The 17,579-nt window shown below is 41.3% G+C and overlaps 1 protein-coding gene across 3 annotated transcripts in view; it reads right to left on the bottom strand.

The window, feature by feature from the left end:
• Nucleotides 1–17,579, bottom strand: part of NEK11 (NIMA related kinase 11) — a 291,550-nt gene that overhangs the window by 155,128 nt on the left and 118,843 nt on the right. For all 3 annotated transcript variants that reach the window (XM_074195807.1, XM_074195806.1, XM_074195805.1), the window contains 3 exons: nt 14,971–15,090; nt 13,124–13,217; nt 6,383–6,560 (listed from right to left, as the gene is read on the bottom strand). In XM_074195807.1, coding sequence (XP_074051908.1) covers nt 6,383–6,560; nt 13,124–13,217; nt 14,971–15,090 — 392 coding nt within the window. The remainder of the gene's footprint in view (nt 1–6,382; nt 6,561–13,123; nt 13,218–14,970; nt 15,091–17,579) is intronic.

Raw genomic sequence — 17,579 nt, 5'->3', positions numbered from 1 at the left:
TTAAGATGACCACAAAATCAGAGAGGTGATACCATGACAAGCACATGAACTAGATTGGAGTGGGGCGGGGCTGTTCTAAGTCACCAGCCTCACTTTCTCCTCCACAGTCATCTGGGCTCAATGACCAGATATGAATCAGGTCAACTGGAGATGGCCCTGGATGAGGGTAATCAGGGTGAAGTGACTTGCCCAAGATCACACAGGTATTAAATGGCAAATATCTAAGGCTGGATTCAAACTCCTGTCCTCCTGACTCCATGGTCAGTGCTCTATCCACTGTGCCACCAAGAGAAGATGGCATTTGGGCCAAGTTAGAGGGAAGTCAAAGATCCCATGGGTCAGAGTTAATGGGCATTAGAAGGTAATTTAGGCAAAAGAACAGCCTGTGAAAAGACATAGTAATGGAAAACACAATGTCCTCCATAGAGACAACGAACTAAGACAGTTTAGTTAGAATGTATGGTGGGAGAGAGAGAGAGAGAGAGAGAGAGAGAGAGAGAGAGAGAGAGAGAGAGAGAGAGAGAGAGAGAGAGAGAGAGAGAGATGATAATCAGCCTAGAAAGTCTATGAAAAGGTTTAAATAGCAGAGAAATTTGCATTTTGTGCTAATGTTGGTGAGGACCCACCAAGGAGTAACATTGTCAGTCCTGTACTTTAGGGATTTCATTTGGACACTTGAGTGAAAGATGGACCAAAAAGGGGAAAGACTGGATGCAGGAGATTACTGCCATAATCTCACTGAGACATGATAAAGATCTAGCATAGGATGACAGTGGTTTTGGAGTGAGTAGATAGATGGGAGAAATGCATAGATTATGGTTGGTCCTTTCAAGTCTAATACTTATAATTGTAGACTTGCCCTGAGAGAGAGACTGTGCATAGCTCTTCCCCACTCATAGCCAATTTATACTCAAGTCAAGACATCACTGTTGTCATGTCATTGGTCCCATTTAAGAACAAAGGATGACAACATCAACAATAACAAGCCAGCAGCTTTCTTTCCTCATATACCTATCCTCCATATTTCTATCTTCCAAGATACTTCAGTTAAATCACAAAAAATTCTCATGCAATTTTCAACATTGGATTCTAACAGGGAGAGGATCACTAGTTAATGTTTTGACCCAAGTTTTTGTTTTGGAAAAGAAACATAAATATATTAAACATGGAACAATAGCTGGAAAATACCTAGGAACATTCTAAGATGTGAATTTACTTCATGCATATATTTGTATATCAGTAATACATCTTATGAGCTTGCTTTCCTGATACATCATTTTGGGAAGCCACAAATCACAACCCAAAAGTCTTCCCACTCTAGTCTCCTTATAGCTGAAGAAGAGACCATCATCTTTAGCAAAAAATGGAAAGGCTAAGCTTACCAAATCAAAGCCATGTTGGGAAATGGGCCTCCTGTATGAATCTGAGCTGACTCAGGCAGCCAATCCAGGTCTAGAATTTAGAGGACAGGTCTTAGAGGTCAGTTCTTCCAACTCCCTCATTTACAGATGAGAAAAAGGCCTAGAAAGATGAAGCGACCTATGCAAAATCAAATGGAGAATGAGAAGCTGAACTGCCATTTAAAGTCAAACCCTCTGACTTCTCTTGACCTTTGTTCCACTATTTGGAGAAATTGTTGACCCTATGGTCATGGGACCTACTGCTTATATAAGCATTCTGGGCCTCAGTCTTCCCACCTACAAAAAAGGAATAGGAGCTAGATGACCAGGAAGGTCCTTTCTGGCTCTAGATCCCAGGCCTGAATTGGCCATTCATCTAGGTCCAAATTCTAAAAGAAAATTAGTTTGTTTTTGTTTGACAAATAGAATTATGATCTTAGGATCCTCCTTTGGATCCCCTGAGGAGGTGACAGAATGAGTTACCCACTTTCCACTGACCATTAAGGACAGTGGCCTTAATCTTTCATTTCTGACAATAAGTAGACATCCATAACTTTGATTCCCCAAAGCCAAATGATGTATCTTCACATTAAAAATATAGAATAGATGTGTCTTTGGTAACTGCCAGTCAGTTATTTAGTTAACAAGAAGTGTCAATGTACCCAACACTGTATAAGAGGAAAGATAGTGCCTGTCCTCAGGGAGCTTACATTCTAATGAAGGAAGATGATCTCTAAAAAACTGGTAGGGGAAGGGAGGTGGCAAAAGACAAAGGTATCCAATGTCTGGGTTTAGTAGATGAAATCTTGATTAGAGTATGCCTAGAAATGAATGAGCTACAATTGGACTGAGCTTCCTTCTTCAATAGAAGTTCTGGTAGAGGTCATTGAATCAGAGAATAAAAGGCTAGTATAGATGGTACTTCTAATGTGTGAACTTCTGGGCTGGAAGATGAAGATCCCAGATGTTAGAGGAAGTCCAAGTGGAAGCACACCCTACCAAATGTCTCAGTCAGATTTGTTTCTGCCAATAACTTTTTCCCCTACTACTAAGGGAAACTTTTGACCCTACTAAATTATCTTTTAATTCATTTTTAATTAGCAACTTAGAAAGACTCTATAAAACACAAGTTATAGAAATTATTTTTAAAGAGGATAAGAACTTTACAGTGTTTCCAGGTTCTTAACTGCTGACTCTACATTAGAATTCTATTATGAGACTTATCCCACTAGGATAAGCATTTCTCAAATCCTATCTACCACTATGGAGATACCTCATTCTAGAGGGATTGGCTGAACAAATTGTGATATATGAATGTAATGAAATACTATTTTATCATAAGAAATTATGAAAGGAGGTGGAGCCAAGATGGAGAAGAGCCTCTCTTAGGTGCTCTCTCTATAATACTTAAAAAATAATAAAATTATGACTCCAACTAAATTTTTGAGAGACAGAACCCACAGAGGGATTCAGTGAGGCAGTTCTCCAGACCAAGGTAACCTGGAAAATAGTAGAAAGGCTCCGCTCCATGGGGTTAGAGGGGCAGCCAGCCACAGTGAAGGAACTTGAGCCTCCTGGAGGGAGCCCCAGGGTGCCTGGGAGCCATGGCTCATGGAAGTGGGGGCAGTTTCCTGACCTACACACCAGAGAGCACCAAGATCAATGGGGGGCCTCTGTCAGAGCAAGTGTGAAGCCCAGCCCTTGGAGCATTCAACAAGCACAGTGGCCATAGCAGCCCAGATCCAGGAAATGGAAGCAGGCAGAACTGGCAAGCAGGAGCCCCCAGGCACCTCAGTCTTGAGTACTCAGCCTACCAAAGGTAAGGGAGAGGAGAGAGACTTCCGAGGTCTGTCCTCTGTACCTATAACAGAACTCTGAAGCTCTGACCATATTCAGATCCTAATCACAGTCTAGGCCCCCCAAACAGAACAGCAGCCCCCCACCTCAGCCCAGTGGAAGCGGGGTGCATTTGTAGTCATTCACAGACCAGGAGGGAAGACAGATCTTCACACACTGAAATCCTTGGGGGGGGTGGGTCTCAATAATACTCAAAAGGTCAGGAAGCACTCTAAAACCAGGCACAGGCTGGGGAAATGAGTGAACAGAGAAAAAAGAGGAACACCATTGAGAAGTACATTGACTATGATTCCAAGAAGGATCAAAATACTCAATCTAAATATGAAGAAGTATGAGCTTCTACATCTAAAGACTCCAAAAAAATGGAAATTGGGTTCAGGCTATGACAGAGCTCAAAAAAGATTTTGAAAATTAAGTGAGGGAGATAGAAAAATTGGAAAAAGAAATGAGAGAGATGCAGGAAAAACCTGAGAAGTCAGCAGCTTAGTCAAGGAGATCCAAAAAAAATGCTGAAGAAAATAACATGTTAAAAACCAGCGTAAGTCAAATGGATAAAACAGTTCAAAAAGTTATTGAGGAGAAGAATGCTTTAAAAAGCAGAATTGGCCAGATGCAAAAAGAGATAAGAAAGCTCTCTGAGGAAAACAAATCCTTCAGATGTAGAATGGAGCTAAAGGAAGTTGTTGACTTTACGAGAAGTCAAGACACAATACTTCAACACCAAAAGAATGAAAAATTAGAAGAAAATGTGAAACATCTCATTGAAAAAACAACTGATCTATCTGGAGAACAGATTCAGAAAAGCTAATTTTAAAATTATTGGGATACCTGAAAGTCATGATCAGGAAAAGAGCCTTGACATCATTTTCAAAGAATTACTACAGGAAAACTGCCCAGATATCCTAGAAGCAGAGGGTAAAATAGAAATTGAGAGAATCCACGAATCTCCCCCAGAAAGAGATCCAAAAAAACAACTCCCAGGAATATTATAGCCAAGTTCCAGAACTACCAAGTCAAAGAGAAAATATTACAAGCAGCCAGAAGGACACAATTCAAATATTGTGGAGCTGCAGTCAGGATCACACAGGACTTAGCAGCAACTACTTTAAGGGCTTGTAGGGCTTGGAATATAATATTCTGGAAGGCAAAAGAGCTTGGAATGCAACCAAGAATCAACTATCCAGCAAAACTGAACATCCTCTTCCAGGGGAAAAGATGGACTTTCAATGAACCAGGGGAATTTCGATTGTTCCTGTTGAAACAACCAGAGCTGAAGAGAAAGTTTGATCTTCAAATACAGGACTCAGGTGAGGCACAGAAAGTGGAGGAGAAGGGGAAAATATAAGGGACTTAATGATGATGAACTGCATGTATTCCTGCATAGAAAAATGATACTGATAATACTCATATGAAACTTCTCATTTAATAGAGCAGGTAGAAGGAGCTTTTATAGATGAAGCAAAGGAGAGAGCTGAATTTGAAGATATAATATATTGTAAAAAATGGAGTCAATGGCTAAAGGAGAAATGTAATAGTAGTAAGAGAAAGGAGAGGTGAAATAGGATAAGATATTTCATAATAAGATTATTTTATTACAATAAGTTATTGCAAGGATATGGAAGGGGGAAGGAGAGGAGGAATGAGGGAACCTTCACTCTCATCAGAGGTGGCTTGGAGAGGAAATGGCATATATACTCAATGGGGTTTCAACATCTAAAGTAAAAATGAGAGAAGGGGGACAGGGGAAGGGGGGGGAATGTGAGTGATGGAGGAGAGGGTAGATCATGGAGGAGAGTAGTCAGATATAACACATTTTCTTTTTTACTTCTTGCAAAGAGCTGGGATTGGATGACCTGTCTGGGACCATAGGGCCAGGTGATTGCTGGGCCTAAGGGGTAGTATGTGGGCTCGGGGCCTCTTGGCCCCAGGGCTGGTGATCAGTCTGCTGTGCCACTCAGCTACCCTACAACACATTTAAGAAGATGGACAGAGTGAAAGGAGAGAGAAAATATAGTATATGGTAGTGGGGATGTATGAATAGAGGGAGTTGTGATCAGCAATGGAAACGGTGGAAAAATATGGAAGTAGCTTTTGTGATGGAATTATCATAAAGAATGTGATCCACCCACAACAGAGTTGGTGATGTTGGAACACAAACTGAAGCACATTTATTTTTATTTTTTTTTCTTTTTCCTTTACTTTATTGCTCATAAAGGTCTATATTTTTTGGGGGGAGGGGATATTATGTTTACTCTTAAACAAGAATATTTTAGTAATGTATAAAAAACATCATTTGTACAAAAATAAAACAAAATAAATATATTTTTAAAAAGAAATAATGAAAGGGAGAATTTCTTAGAAGCCCAGGAAGACTCATGAGAACTGATACAAAATGAAGTGAACAGAACCAGGAGAATGATTTTGACAGTAACAATAACTCCATAAAAAATAAACTACTTTGAAAAACTTAAGAGCCCTGATCAACATAATGATCAATCATGATTCCAGGAGTCCAATGATAAAGAATGATAGCTACCTCCTGATAAAGAAATGATGGATTAAAAATACAGAATTAGAACAAGAAACATGGTTTTGGACAGAGCCAATGCAAGAATTTGTTTTACAAGACTGTGCAAGTTATTACAAGGATTGTTTTTCTTTTTTCTTTGCCCAATAGGGTTGGGTCAAGAAGGTGGAAAAGAGAAAAGATTAAATCATGCTCATTAAAAATAAATAAAAAGAAACTTAATATAAAAAATAACCAAGTCTGACTGAAATCTCTGTTGCTCTTTTTACCACAGATAAGCCACCCCCTTTCTCCCACTGGAAATAAACTGAATTCACATATTTATCACACAGTTCCTCTGGGAAGATAAGCATGTTTTGGAAACCCCTTTTTCATACCATACCAAAAAAGGTGGTCATGGTTTTTACCTGGTAAAGAACAGCAGGAATTAACAAAATGAGACTGATCTTGGAGTAAGACACTTACTAGTTACTTAAGGTCTCTCTTGTACCTCAGTTTCCTCATCTATAAAATGAAGGAGTTGAATATGATGACCTTGAAGTCCCCATCAGAATTAAAGATAAGATCGTATAATGTAAGTAAAGTGCTGAGTTCTTACCATGATCCTCTAGTTCATATGTAGAGAGTCTGTCTGAAGCTGCCTCCTGACTTGGCTCCTGTCCTGAAGAGCCCTGGGAGATGACTGGATGAGAATGAGTCAGGGGCAGCACTGCTGGGGTCTCCTCTTCACTTGGCTCAGATTCAATCAAATGTCTTGAAGTCTGTTCATCAAATTCCTTGGGGAAACATGATGGTATTTAATTAGTAACTAATTTAAAAGAAAATATCAAGATTACAAGGTCACTCATTTTGTTCCTAGTCTAGGAAATTGCTTAGAAAAGAGCAGACAGTCCTACCCTCTTATGCTCCTTCCCATTGATAAAAGCATTTAAAAATATGAAATATTAAATTCCCAGGAAGCAAGATCATGTTGAGGAAAGAAAAATCAGAATTTGAGTTGGGAGGTCTGGAGTCCAGTGTAATAGCAACTCTCTCACAAACTAGCTCTATGACCTTCTATCAGTCTCAACCTCTCTGGACCTCAGTTTCTTTATGTTCAAAAGTAGGCTGTTGGACTAGATTTGTGTAAAGATGCCTTTCTACTCTAAAAATTCTGAACTGATATTTCCCTAAGTGAGAGCAATGTCATCCCAGAACTAATGAGAAACCCGAATACTTGGGGGGAAAATCAGATGGTTCAAATTTCTAGAAAGAAACCTGGCGTTCAAGGTATCAATTAGCATTTCAAATAATTAAGATGGTTCTTGCAATGAGTCTGGGGCTAGTGCTGAATTGACCTATTTTCTTTTGGCAAACGGTTGAAACACACACACACACACACACACACACACACACACAGACATATAAAAGCTGTCATGGGGAGATACTCTAAGAGTTTCTCCTTACTAAAAGCAGAAGGGAAAGTTCAAACCAATCTTCTTAAATTAATAAATAAACTGCCCTAGCGCCCTGGACAGGGTTGGCATTTGGGAGATGGCAGTCACGCGGCTTTCTAAAAGGTGTGCGTGCTGTGTGTCCTGAATTGTTTTGAGATGCAAGGGAGACCAGCAGGTCCCAAATTTCAAAGGTTCAAAGCTGCTCCAAGAATAGTTTTAAGAACAAAGGGAGATGCTGTAATGCCCCAAAAACAGGGGTTTTCACATTTCAGAGAGCATTTCTGTTCCCTGGGAAAGGGTACCTGAAAGTCTCTGGTCTTACAAACCAATATGGGGGTGACTGCAAACACTCTTGGCATCATGGAAGGAACCGTCATCACTAGCCTTGTTCCATTTGCTCCCCCTTTGCAAGAAGCAGGAGGGACTTGATTTAATCTTTCCATCTCATTTCATCCCATCTGTGGCCCTGAGATGTACAATATCAACAAATCATTCTTGATGTGTTACATACCTCAAATGGAGACATGATTATGGTCTGTGCTCATATTTATGGGGAAAAGCTGGATGTATCTGTCTCTGTCTTGGAAAGACTTAGTTATTTCCATGTTTTTTTCTTCCATCTTTCTTTCTTTCTTTCTTTCTTTCTTTCTTTCTTTCTTTCTTTCTTTCTTTCTTTCTTTCTTTCTTTCTTTCTTTCATCTTAATGGTGTCTAGCACCTAATAATTGATTGATAAATGCTCACAGATCCACTTATCTGAATATTATACCTATAGGGGAGTTTGTTCTTTGACTTGATTGGATAGCAGGATTGCAGTCTTTGAACTGTCTCTCCTTTCTGGAACATGTCCATTGGCTACATGCTTGAGAAGATTGGAGGTAAAACAGGCATTGGCCGTGATTTGGATGGCCCAAGCCAGAATGGATCAGAGCCAATACTTTGTTCCTGACCTAGAGAGGGGATGGGGTCAGTTTAGATAGTGTTTTAATTAAGGTTCACAAGGTGCTTGACATATCCCAGGTCTCTATAAAGCTCTAAGTTGCACTAAGATTTTTAAGACTCCATCATCTGATCCTCAGAACAAGTTTGTTTGATAGGTAATTTATATACCATAATTTTATAGATGAGGAAATTGAAGCTGAGAGAGGTTAATGACTTGCCCAGGGTCACATAGCTAATAAGTGTCTGACACAGCAATCTCGAAGGATCTATTTTCTTCCAACCTTGAGAATCTGTGATTGTGACTCTTCTTAGCTGTGAGAAAACTAGTGATTTGCCCAAGTCCTGCTAGGTAATAATTCTTTGTATTCTTTTTGACAAGGGACTACTACCTGGGTAGAAGAGGGAGGAAGAATATATTTGGAAGAGAGGTGATGTAAAAATAAAAGATATTTATAAAAATGTAATATTAAAGGAAGAAAAGAATGTTCCCTCCTAAAGGAGGTGAGAACAGAGCCAGGAAGACCAGAGCTAAAAGATTCTCTGGACCTGGCCATGCTTCAGCAATACCTGTTCCCTAATTATCTCAATCTCCTAAAAATACAATCCTGTGTTTGGTTCAATCCTGTGTTAGTATTTGAAAGCCCAGCCCAAGGTGAGCAGAACCTGTTAGCCAAAGTCAAAGGGTTGGCATCAAGGCATCAGAAACATCCCCTTGAGGATAGAGCTGCCCCTTGGAGCCTGGCTCTGAGAGCCCTTGCCAACAGCCATCCATGAGCAAGTTCCTCTCATTAAACAGGCTCAAGCGCCCTCTCTTCTCAAGCACTAGCTCCCTCAGGGCTTCTGCTTTTGAAATAAAATAAGATAAAATACAAAACAAAAATCTGTTTTGTCTTTTTAAATCACTGTCTGGACTGGCAGAAAGGAGCCCCAAAGGAATACTAAGAAATGAAACGACATCCTCTCCTCCCCCTTCTTCTCTTCCTTCCTTATCTTACTTTCTTTCATTCTCTCTCCTCTGATTGCAACATTTTTCCTTTTTTATTGCAATGTTTCTTCTTACTTCTCTCTCAAATTGTGTCTTTTCAAGGGAGGTAAAAACCCTTTGGTCTGAGTACAATGAATCTGACTTCTTATTTCCTCTCACCTTTGTTCTCTGAATATCATTAAATGGACCTTATATCTTCTATTTTATTTAACATGCTACTTCCTGGTCTGGTTTCTGTCCTAGAAAGAATAACGGAATTTTTCCTTTGTGTTAGCTCTCTTTTGCGTCTGTCCCTATTAATTTTTATTTGTCATCTTCATTGTTCTTGTTTTTCCTAAACAAACCACAAGAAAGTCTGCTGCCTCTTGGTCTTCTAGGGCCTAATCTTGGGGTTCTTAATCCTTTTTATGTGTTACAGACCCCTTTGACAGTCTGGTAAAAAGCTAGAGACTCTTCACAATGTTTTTAAAAGTATAAATAAAACACATAGAATTACAAAGAAAACAGAGGTTAGCAGAAATAAAGGAGCAATGTTGGGGGAGGGGAAATTCCCATACAGTTTTACATCCCCCTAAAATCTTTCCATGGCCCTCTTGGGGTTCTGTCATCTACACATATTATATCTTAAAGCCCCGTTTCCTTCAAGTTATTGGCTAGAAGTCAGTCTCTGGTTCTGTTAGCAATGACTTGTTCTATTCAATCATATATACAGGTAGCTGCAGTAACAGAATCCAGCTCCCTACAATTTGGACCCATCCAGAAGGAGGCCAAGAATGGGAAAGAAACAGAGAGCATCTCCAGTTTCACAGAAACCATTCGAGAAAGCATGCAGGCTCTATTCACTCCCTGGGACCTCCTTCCAAGCCCTTGATCTTATTTTAGATAGAATTTGAAGGAATTCTAAACACATTATAGATTAAAAGTAGCAAAGTGGAAGTGAGAAAAGGGATTGCTGTAGGCAGCCGAGAGAGAGAGAGAGAGAGAGAGAGAGAGAGAGAGAGAGAGAGAGACAACCTATAAAGGAGGAGGTGCAAGTCACAAAGCACAGCAGGCCTAGAACTTCAACTAGCCCTGAAGTCATCATTATTATATAGCACAGGGCAACAACTAGTGTCTGTGGTGATGAAGTAAATGGAGGTCCATAGAAGATGGAGGGAGGGAGGGAGGCAGACAGAGAGGGAGAGAGGGAGAAAGAAAGAGAGGGAGAGAGAAAGAAAGGAAGAAAGAAGGAAGGAAGGAAGGAAGGAAGGAAGGAAGGAAGGAAGGAAGGAAGGAAGGAAGGAAGGAAGGAAGGAAGGAAGGAAGAAAAAAGAAAGAAAGAAAGAGAGAGAGAGAAACAGGGAAGGAGGGAAGAAAGGAAAGTAGATAGGAAGGATAGAGGATGGAGAAAGGGAGAGAGGAAGGAACGTAGAAAAAGAGAGAAAGAAAAAAGTTGTTATTATTACTGTTTGCCATTTGTTCTCAAAAAGGATGAAGACATCAAGGATGCCATGGCATACAAGTGAATTGGCTTTAAGTGAGAGAGGGCTGTGCAGAGAGAGACAGCAGCCTCACTTTCTCACCTGGAGCCAGAGACAGATAGAGGTAAATAGATGGGTGACAGATACACTGAAAGACAGACAGAAATATAAAGATATGCATACATGCTCACATATATGTTCATATCTGACAGTGGTAGGCACTGATATCTTAGAAATCCTTTCTCCTAAATAATGATACCAGAAAACAAAAAGAACACAGAAATAAAGATAAATACGGGGCTAAGAGAATAAAATAAATGACCAGCCTCATCACTGTTTAAGATTATCGCATTAAATGCATTTTTAGATACCGCAGAGTTACTTTAAGAATAAAGTATGAAGTAGTTTATTAGATCCTTTAAAGCAAATATTTCTGTCTTTGCGTTTCATTTTCCAATCTCAAGAAATGTGTCTGCTTGTGTCTTTGTCTTGTCCTGGTCAGTTAGGAATAAATTGCTCCACCCTTTCCCCTAGAGCTGTTGGTGGGGGGGCGGGGGGGATGCAGCTAAAGACCACTAGCATAACTCATAAAGATTCATGAGCATCTCCCCTAACTTGAAAGGAAACCCAGCAATTCCTGTTGGAATTATCTGACTTGCTCATGATGGGAAAGGAGAATCCACTCCTTTGTTTTTTCTGCCCTGATATGAAACCCCACTGACCCCTAAGATCTGCTGACTATCCAGAAGCCATGGCAGACCATTTAGGGCTGGATGCTGGGGATTCAGCTCAGTGTTCTTGTGTCTCCATGCCTCTGAACTGGGCCAAAGCAGGAGGGAGGCAGAGAGACATTATTCCTTGTGTATGAACTCATAATTGTTTACAGCAGTTGAAGAGAGACCATGGGGAGCAGAGAGCACCACACTCTACCTTGGAATGAAAGAACAAGAGATGCTGGTGATCATCTGAGGCATAGTCTGACTTTTCAGAATATGGAGATTAAGATCCCTGGTCAGTCAAGGCAAGATGAAGGGCTTGTGACTTCGTTGAATTTCCCCTTATTAGAATGCTGGTTCTCAGAAGGATGGGAGACAGAGCAACTCTCTGTCCTTACCCCAAAACGCTGCCTGTGATTCTAACACTGGCCCTAACCATGATATAGGATCCCTCCCTGATCAGAAATGGGCTTACCCCCAGCAGAATCAGAACATGGGTAAGACTCAGAGAAGGTGAATATGCCTCCCAAGGGAAGGGGAGATCCTGGCAGACTGGGGGGGGGGGGGGGGGGATTTAAGACTTAGGCCAGTTTCAAAGGGCCTCCAAGGTAGATAAATACATGCAAGTGTTACTTTTTACCAAAAGTCTTTTTTTAATTGTACTTTGATCCCTCTTTTTACAGATGAGGAAACTGAGGCTGAGTGGTTAAAACCAGGGTCACCCAGCTAGACGAAATCAGAGGCCAGTTTTGAACCTATATCTTTCTTGCTTCAAATCTACCACTTTATCCAGATTATAATAAATCTGTGGCAGCAGAGATAAACTCTGGCAGTTCTGCCAAGCCAGAAGGGCTTCAAAAACAGACTCAGTAAAGGACCATCTGGTCAGATGTCCAAGGACTCATGGCCTACATTCAGAAGGGTCATCCAATGAGATGTTGGCAGAAAAGTCTTTAAAGTAGTGCCCAGCACATCCTGGGCACATCAATGCTTATTCCCTTTCCTTTAACCAACTAGAGGTCTGGGAGGTATGGATGTTTTCTCCAGTGCAACCCCCAATGATCATCTCTCAGGCAGCAGGAGAGCTGCATCAAGACATCCTAGACCATTGCTTGAAGGACATATGGGGAGGGGGGATGCAGCATGTTGGGGGCAAGTAATACAATGGAGAGAGCCAGACCTTTAGACAGGAAGAGCTGTGTTCAAATCCAACATCAGACACTAGCTGTGTGATCCTGGGCAAGTCATTTAACCCAAGTCTGCCTCAGGTTTCTCATCCATAAAATGGGGAAAATAGCAACACCTACCTCCTGTGTGAGGATAAAATAAAATAAAATGAGATGACATTTGCAAATTGCCAAATTGCTATATAAATACTATCAATTGGAAAATATGGAACACAGTACAGCAGGGAGAAAAACCAAACAAGCAAAACAAAAATCCCCATAATTGTGAAATCAGAGAATTTGGGTTTAAATCTTGCTTCTGGCCCTTGCTAGCTGTAACTTCCCAGGGCCTCAGTTTCCTCATCTGTAATATGAGGGGGATGTATGAGATGATCCCTATGATCCCTTGCAGTTCAGCATCCTTAGTCCTGTGATGCTGTCTAGGAGAGATACGCCCTTACAAATATGTAATTCTGAGTTTCCAGACTATGAGGAATTTACATAGATTAATATGATTCTACTCCCTGGCAAGCCACAACAGGTGGTGAGCCAGTCACCAATCACAGGTAACTCAGAGGTTGAAGGTGAACCAAGAACAGACATGAGATGTTGACTGAAAATCCAAGAAGACTCACAGGCAGCACATCTACACTCAACCGCGGAACATGCCGAGATCGCCGTTCTTGCATTCGCTTGGTCGTCTCCTCATACTTTTCTTCAGCCAACTTTCTGCAAATCCAAGGGTGTGTCCACAGATGTAAGTACAGTACACAGAGGTAAAAAAATTACACTCGCATCACACCAAGTCTGTTTGTATCAGCACATTGTGCTTCAAACTCTGGGGGAAATTCTCCTCATAAACACACATACATACACATTCATATACACACTGACACATACATAACCTACATACACACAATCATGCACACATATACTCACGTACACACTCTCACACTCATACTTACACACATACATTTTTACACTGTGCTTCCAAAAGATACTGACAAAAAAATGTCTGGCTATTTCTATAGGTTTTCAAATCCAAATTCTCATACCATAATATAATAATCTTTGTAAAGATGAAGAACAAAAAGCAAACTGTTTTTTCCCTTTGAATAAAGTCATTTCCATTTTCTTCTTTCTTTTTTCCTTTTTTTTTTTTTTGAGGGGAGAGGTATTTTTGGTAAGATTAGGAAATACAGCCTTCACTCAATAATCCAGGTCTGCCAGGATGAGGGGCCAGAATAAAGGAACCTGACAGGTCCCTCCTAACCCCCATGGGGGCGGTGGCAGCTCCCTCTTTCTCAATCACTTTACTGAGGAGAATGTCCAAGAGTGAAAGGGGTGGGAATGAGTTTCCTTCCTTTTCTTTGCATTGCCAGAGGGGATAAATGGCAAGGAAGCAGCCTGGGAAGGCTGAAGTTGAGGAATGAGATAATCCACAAACCTCCAGGAGAGTCCCAGGCCATTCTGAGATAGAACTTTCCCTGACATCACTGCCTCCAAACTGGATGAACTCTCAGCATGGCCTGAACATGCATCTTTTCCCCTTTTTCTTCCTCATCTTGCTTAAATGAATCATTTTATATAAATAAGCTCGTCTCTGGGAAGATGAGTTGTGCTATTTTCACACCCCAGAACACATGGTAGGTGACAACTTCCCCTAGGGCTCTAGTATGCATTATAGGAAAGCCCCAAGGAATTCCAAAAAGTGGCAGATGAACATTCTATTCATCCCTCCACAATTTCCTCATCTCTTGCTAGTAAATGGTACAAAGGAGTCAGTTTTAATGTAACTTCTTGATTCTTTAAGGTCAGTTAAGTGGCCTAAAAAATTCAGATTCAGTCTCAGATATTTGCCGGCTTTTGTGACCCTGAGAAAGTCCCTTTACCTCTCTTTGCCTCAGTTTACTCCTCTCTAAGGTGGGGATAATAACAACACTTACCTCCCAGGGTTGATGTGAGATTAGAAATGTGAGCTTTTGGGATTATAATTATTGTTACATTTAGAGTCATAACTAAAAATCTTAGCACTTAGAGCCAATTTATCTAGAGGGAGGAGAGTGGCCAGGCCAGCAAGTCCTGGAAAAAAATAACCTGACTCCAAGTAAAATGCCAGGAGAGGGCATGGATTATACCCTCCAACCCACCCTGACCTCTGATAGTCCTTGACCCCACCCCTTTCACAGCCTTTTCCCCCAATATTATAGGGATATAGTTCTTTCAGAAAAAGGGAAGCCCCTCACTTCTCCCTTCTCCATAGTCTACCAGACCATGACTGGGCTCCCTTTGATTTTCCTGGGGTCAGCCTTCCCTGCAACCCAAGGAAAGGTATAAGCTGGGGACCCCGAGACAAAAAAAAAGGAAGTCTTATAACACCTACAGGTTACTACTTACTCAAAGTAATAGGGGAGGCCTGCTGTTAGACTCTATTATACTAATTTCTAGTTTGAATTACGGAAGATGTCAAAAGGCATCTTACTGAAGCTTCTTTTCTTTCTCATCAGCAGCATGGAGCTTCCTCAGTCTCATTCTTTCTCTCGGAGTCATTTTTTGTACTTCAGACAGCTCCCGCAGGGTTTGTAGATGGATCTTTCTCTGCCTACAAATAATAAAAGGCCCCCACAATATACCCACATTCTCATGTCAAACGAGGTAGAAGAAAATAAACAAATATTTTACATTAGCATCATTATATTACAGAGAGGAACCTCTCTAGAAACATCAAGGTAAAAACCATGGAGTTAGGTAATGAGCCAACTAGGATGGCAGCTAATAAGTAATCATTTTCAAATTATATAGTTTGCTTTTAAATAAAAGTCGAAACTATCCAAATACCTGCTCATTTTGTTGTTAATGCCTGGGTAGCTTGGAGCCTCCTCAGTCAACAGCAAAACACACTGGTGTGCCCTAGTAGTTACACTTTTAGAGACTGGGTTGTTCGTTATCATAAGGTATCAAGGAATTCTAATGAACTCCTTATACTCAGTTTGAAACATATTAGGCACTTGCTATGGGGAGAGGTTAGATGAGAATAATCAGGTCTCTATTTTGATGTGGGTGTTTTATGTTTGTTGACATAAAGCAGCTATCCACAGGGAAGGGGAACGACTGATTTATAGGAACACAGTATGTGACTGACTGAATGAATCCACTTAAGGTAGGATCTTTTCTCATGGGATGTGTGTTCAGGGCTTGTGTCTAACTCTTTAGGACCCCATTTAGGGTTTTCTAGACAAAGATACTGGAGTGGTTTACCACTTCCTTCTCCAGACCATTTTAGAGATGAGGAAACTGAGGCAAGCAGGATGAAGTGACTTGCCCAGGGTCACACAGCTAGTAGGCATCTGAGGCCAGATTTGAACTCAGCTTGGTGTTCTAGTCACTGTTACACCTAGCTACTCCATATCCTTAGGAACATCTCTTATTATTAAAGAATGAACATTATGGGGAAAACCTAAAAAGGAAAGTTGAGGGGATACAAAGAGTGGTTGGAGAAAGGATACCCCAATCATAAGACTATTCCTTCCCATTACAACTCTCAATCTTAAAAGGTGGCTGACATAAGTTTTGCATTCAAATTTCCTCGGGATTTTCATTTCCCCCCCAATACCTGGGTCCTGATTACAGAGATCCTGCCTTTTTTTTTTACCAATAAAGGACTGATCAATATCTCCCTGTTGAGGTTGACAAAGGAAGATGGTTTTCATGGCAGCTCAGGGAAAACCAGGTTCTAGAATATGAAGGAAAATTGGGGGCTGGCAAATGACATTATGGAGAACTGGATTTGGAGTCAAAAGACTTGACTCCATTCCTTGTTCCAAGGATGGCTTCTCCAGACCTCAGTTTTTCATCTGCAAAATAGGGAGTTGAAAGAGATCTCTCTGATTCATTCCAATTACTTATGTATGAGTAGAGATTGTTTCTAGAGCAGACCAAGATGAGGGCTGGTGCCAGGGAGGACTTGATAATCCAGGGTTGGATTTGATGGCCTGTGAGGGTCATCACACCTCTAGATTGATGATCCTGTAATCAAAGGGAGCTTAACCTGGTATCCATAAATCTGCTTTTGGGGGTTTTTTATATATTTTATTTTTCCCCAGTTACATGTTAAAACAATGTTTTTAACATCTTTAAAAAAGTTGAGTTAAAATCCCATATATATATATATATATGTATATATATATATGTATATATACATATATATATATATTTTTTTTAAATATTTTTAGGGGGGTCAGAGCCAAGATGGAGACAAGAAGGAATCAAGTCTTAGGAGCTCTCTGATAAAATTCATCAGCTAAGGACTCTAACTAAACTTTCGAGAGACAGAACCCACAAAGGGACCCAGTGAGGCAGTTCTCCTACTCAAGGTAACCTGGAAAAGAGCAGAAAGGCTCTGCTCCCCAGGGTCGGAGGGGTGGCCCACCAGAGCCAAAGAACTTTAGCCTCCTGGAGGCAGCCCCAGGGCGCTGGGAGTCTCAGCTCACAGCAGCGGGGGAGTCTCCTGAGCTGCACCCCCGGGGAGCACCGGCACAAAGTGGGGGAATAGCGGGGGACCTCTGCCAGAGCGAGCATGTGGAGCCCAGCCCTCAGGGCACACAGCAAGCAGCTTGGTCTTTCCCCAGCCCTGATCCAGGAAACAGAAGCAGGAGAGCCAGTAAGCAGGAGCCCCCAGGGCATGAGCCCATTGAGCAGATGGAGGGGAGTGAAGAGAGAAAGACTGCCCAGCTCTGTCCTCTGCCCCTGGAACAGGGCTCCAGGGCTCTGACCACATTCAGATCCTGATCACAGTCTAGGCCCCCCCATAGAACAACAGGGCCCCCCCACCTCAGCCCCGTGGCAAAGGGAGGTGCTTATGGTCATTCACAGACCAGAAGGGAGGACAGAGCCTCACACATTGAGACCCTTGTGGGGGTGTCCCAAAAGCTCAGGAAGCACCCCAAAATCAGGCCCAGGCTGGGAAAATGAGCAAGCAGAGAAACAAAAGGAAGACTACTGAGAAATATTTTGCTCTTGAGCCCAAGAAGGATCAAAATACTCAGTCTGAAGATGAGGAAGCACAAGTTCCTGCATCTAAAGACTCCAAGA

The sequence above is a fragment of the Macrotis lagotis genome, chromosome 7 (assembly GCF_037893015.1).
Source record: "Macrotis lagotis isolate mMagLag1 chromosome 7, bilby.v1.9.chrom.fasta, whole genome shotgun sequence".
Lineage (NCBI taxonomy): Eukaryota > Metazoa > Chordata > Mammalia > Peramelemorphia > Peramelidae > Macrotis > Macrotis lagotis.
The sequence above is the reverse complement of the archived record's forward strand: the minus strand, read 5'-3'. Positions and strand labels throughout refer to the sequence as shown.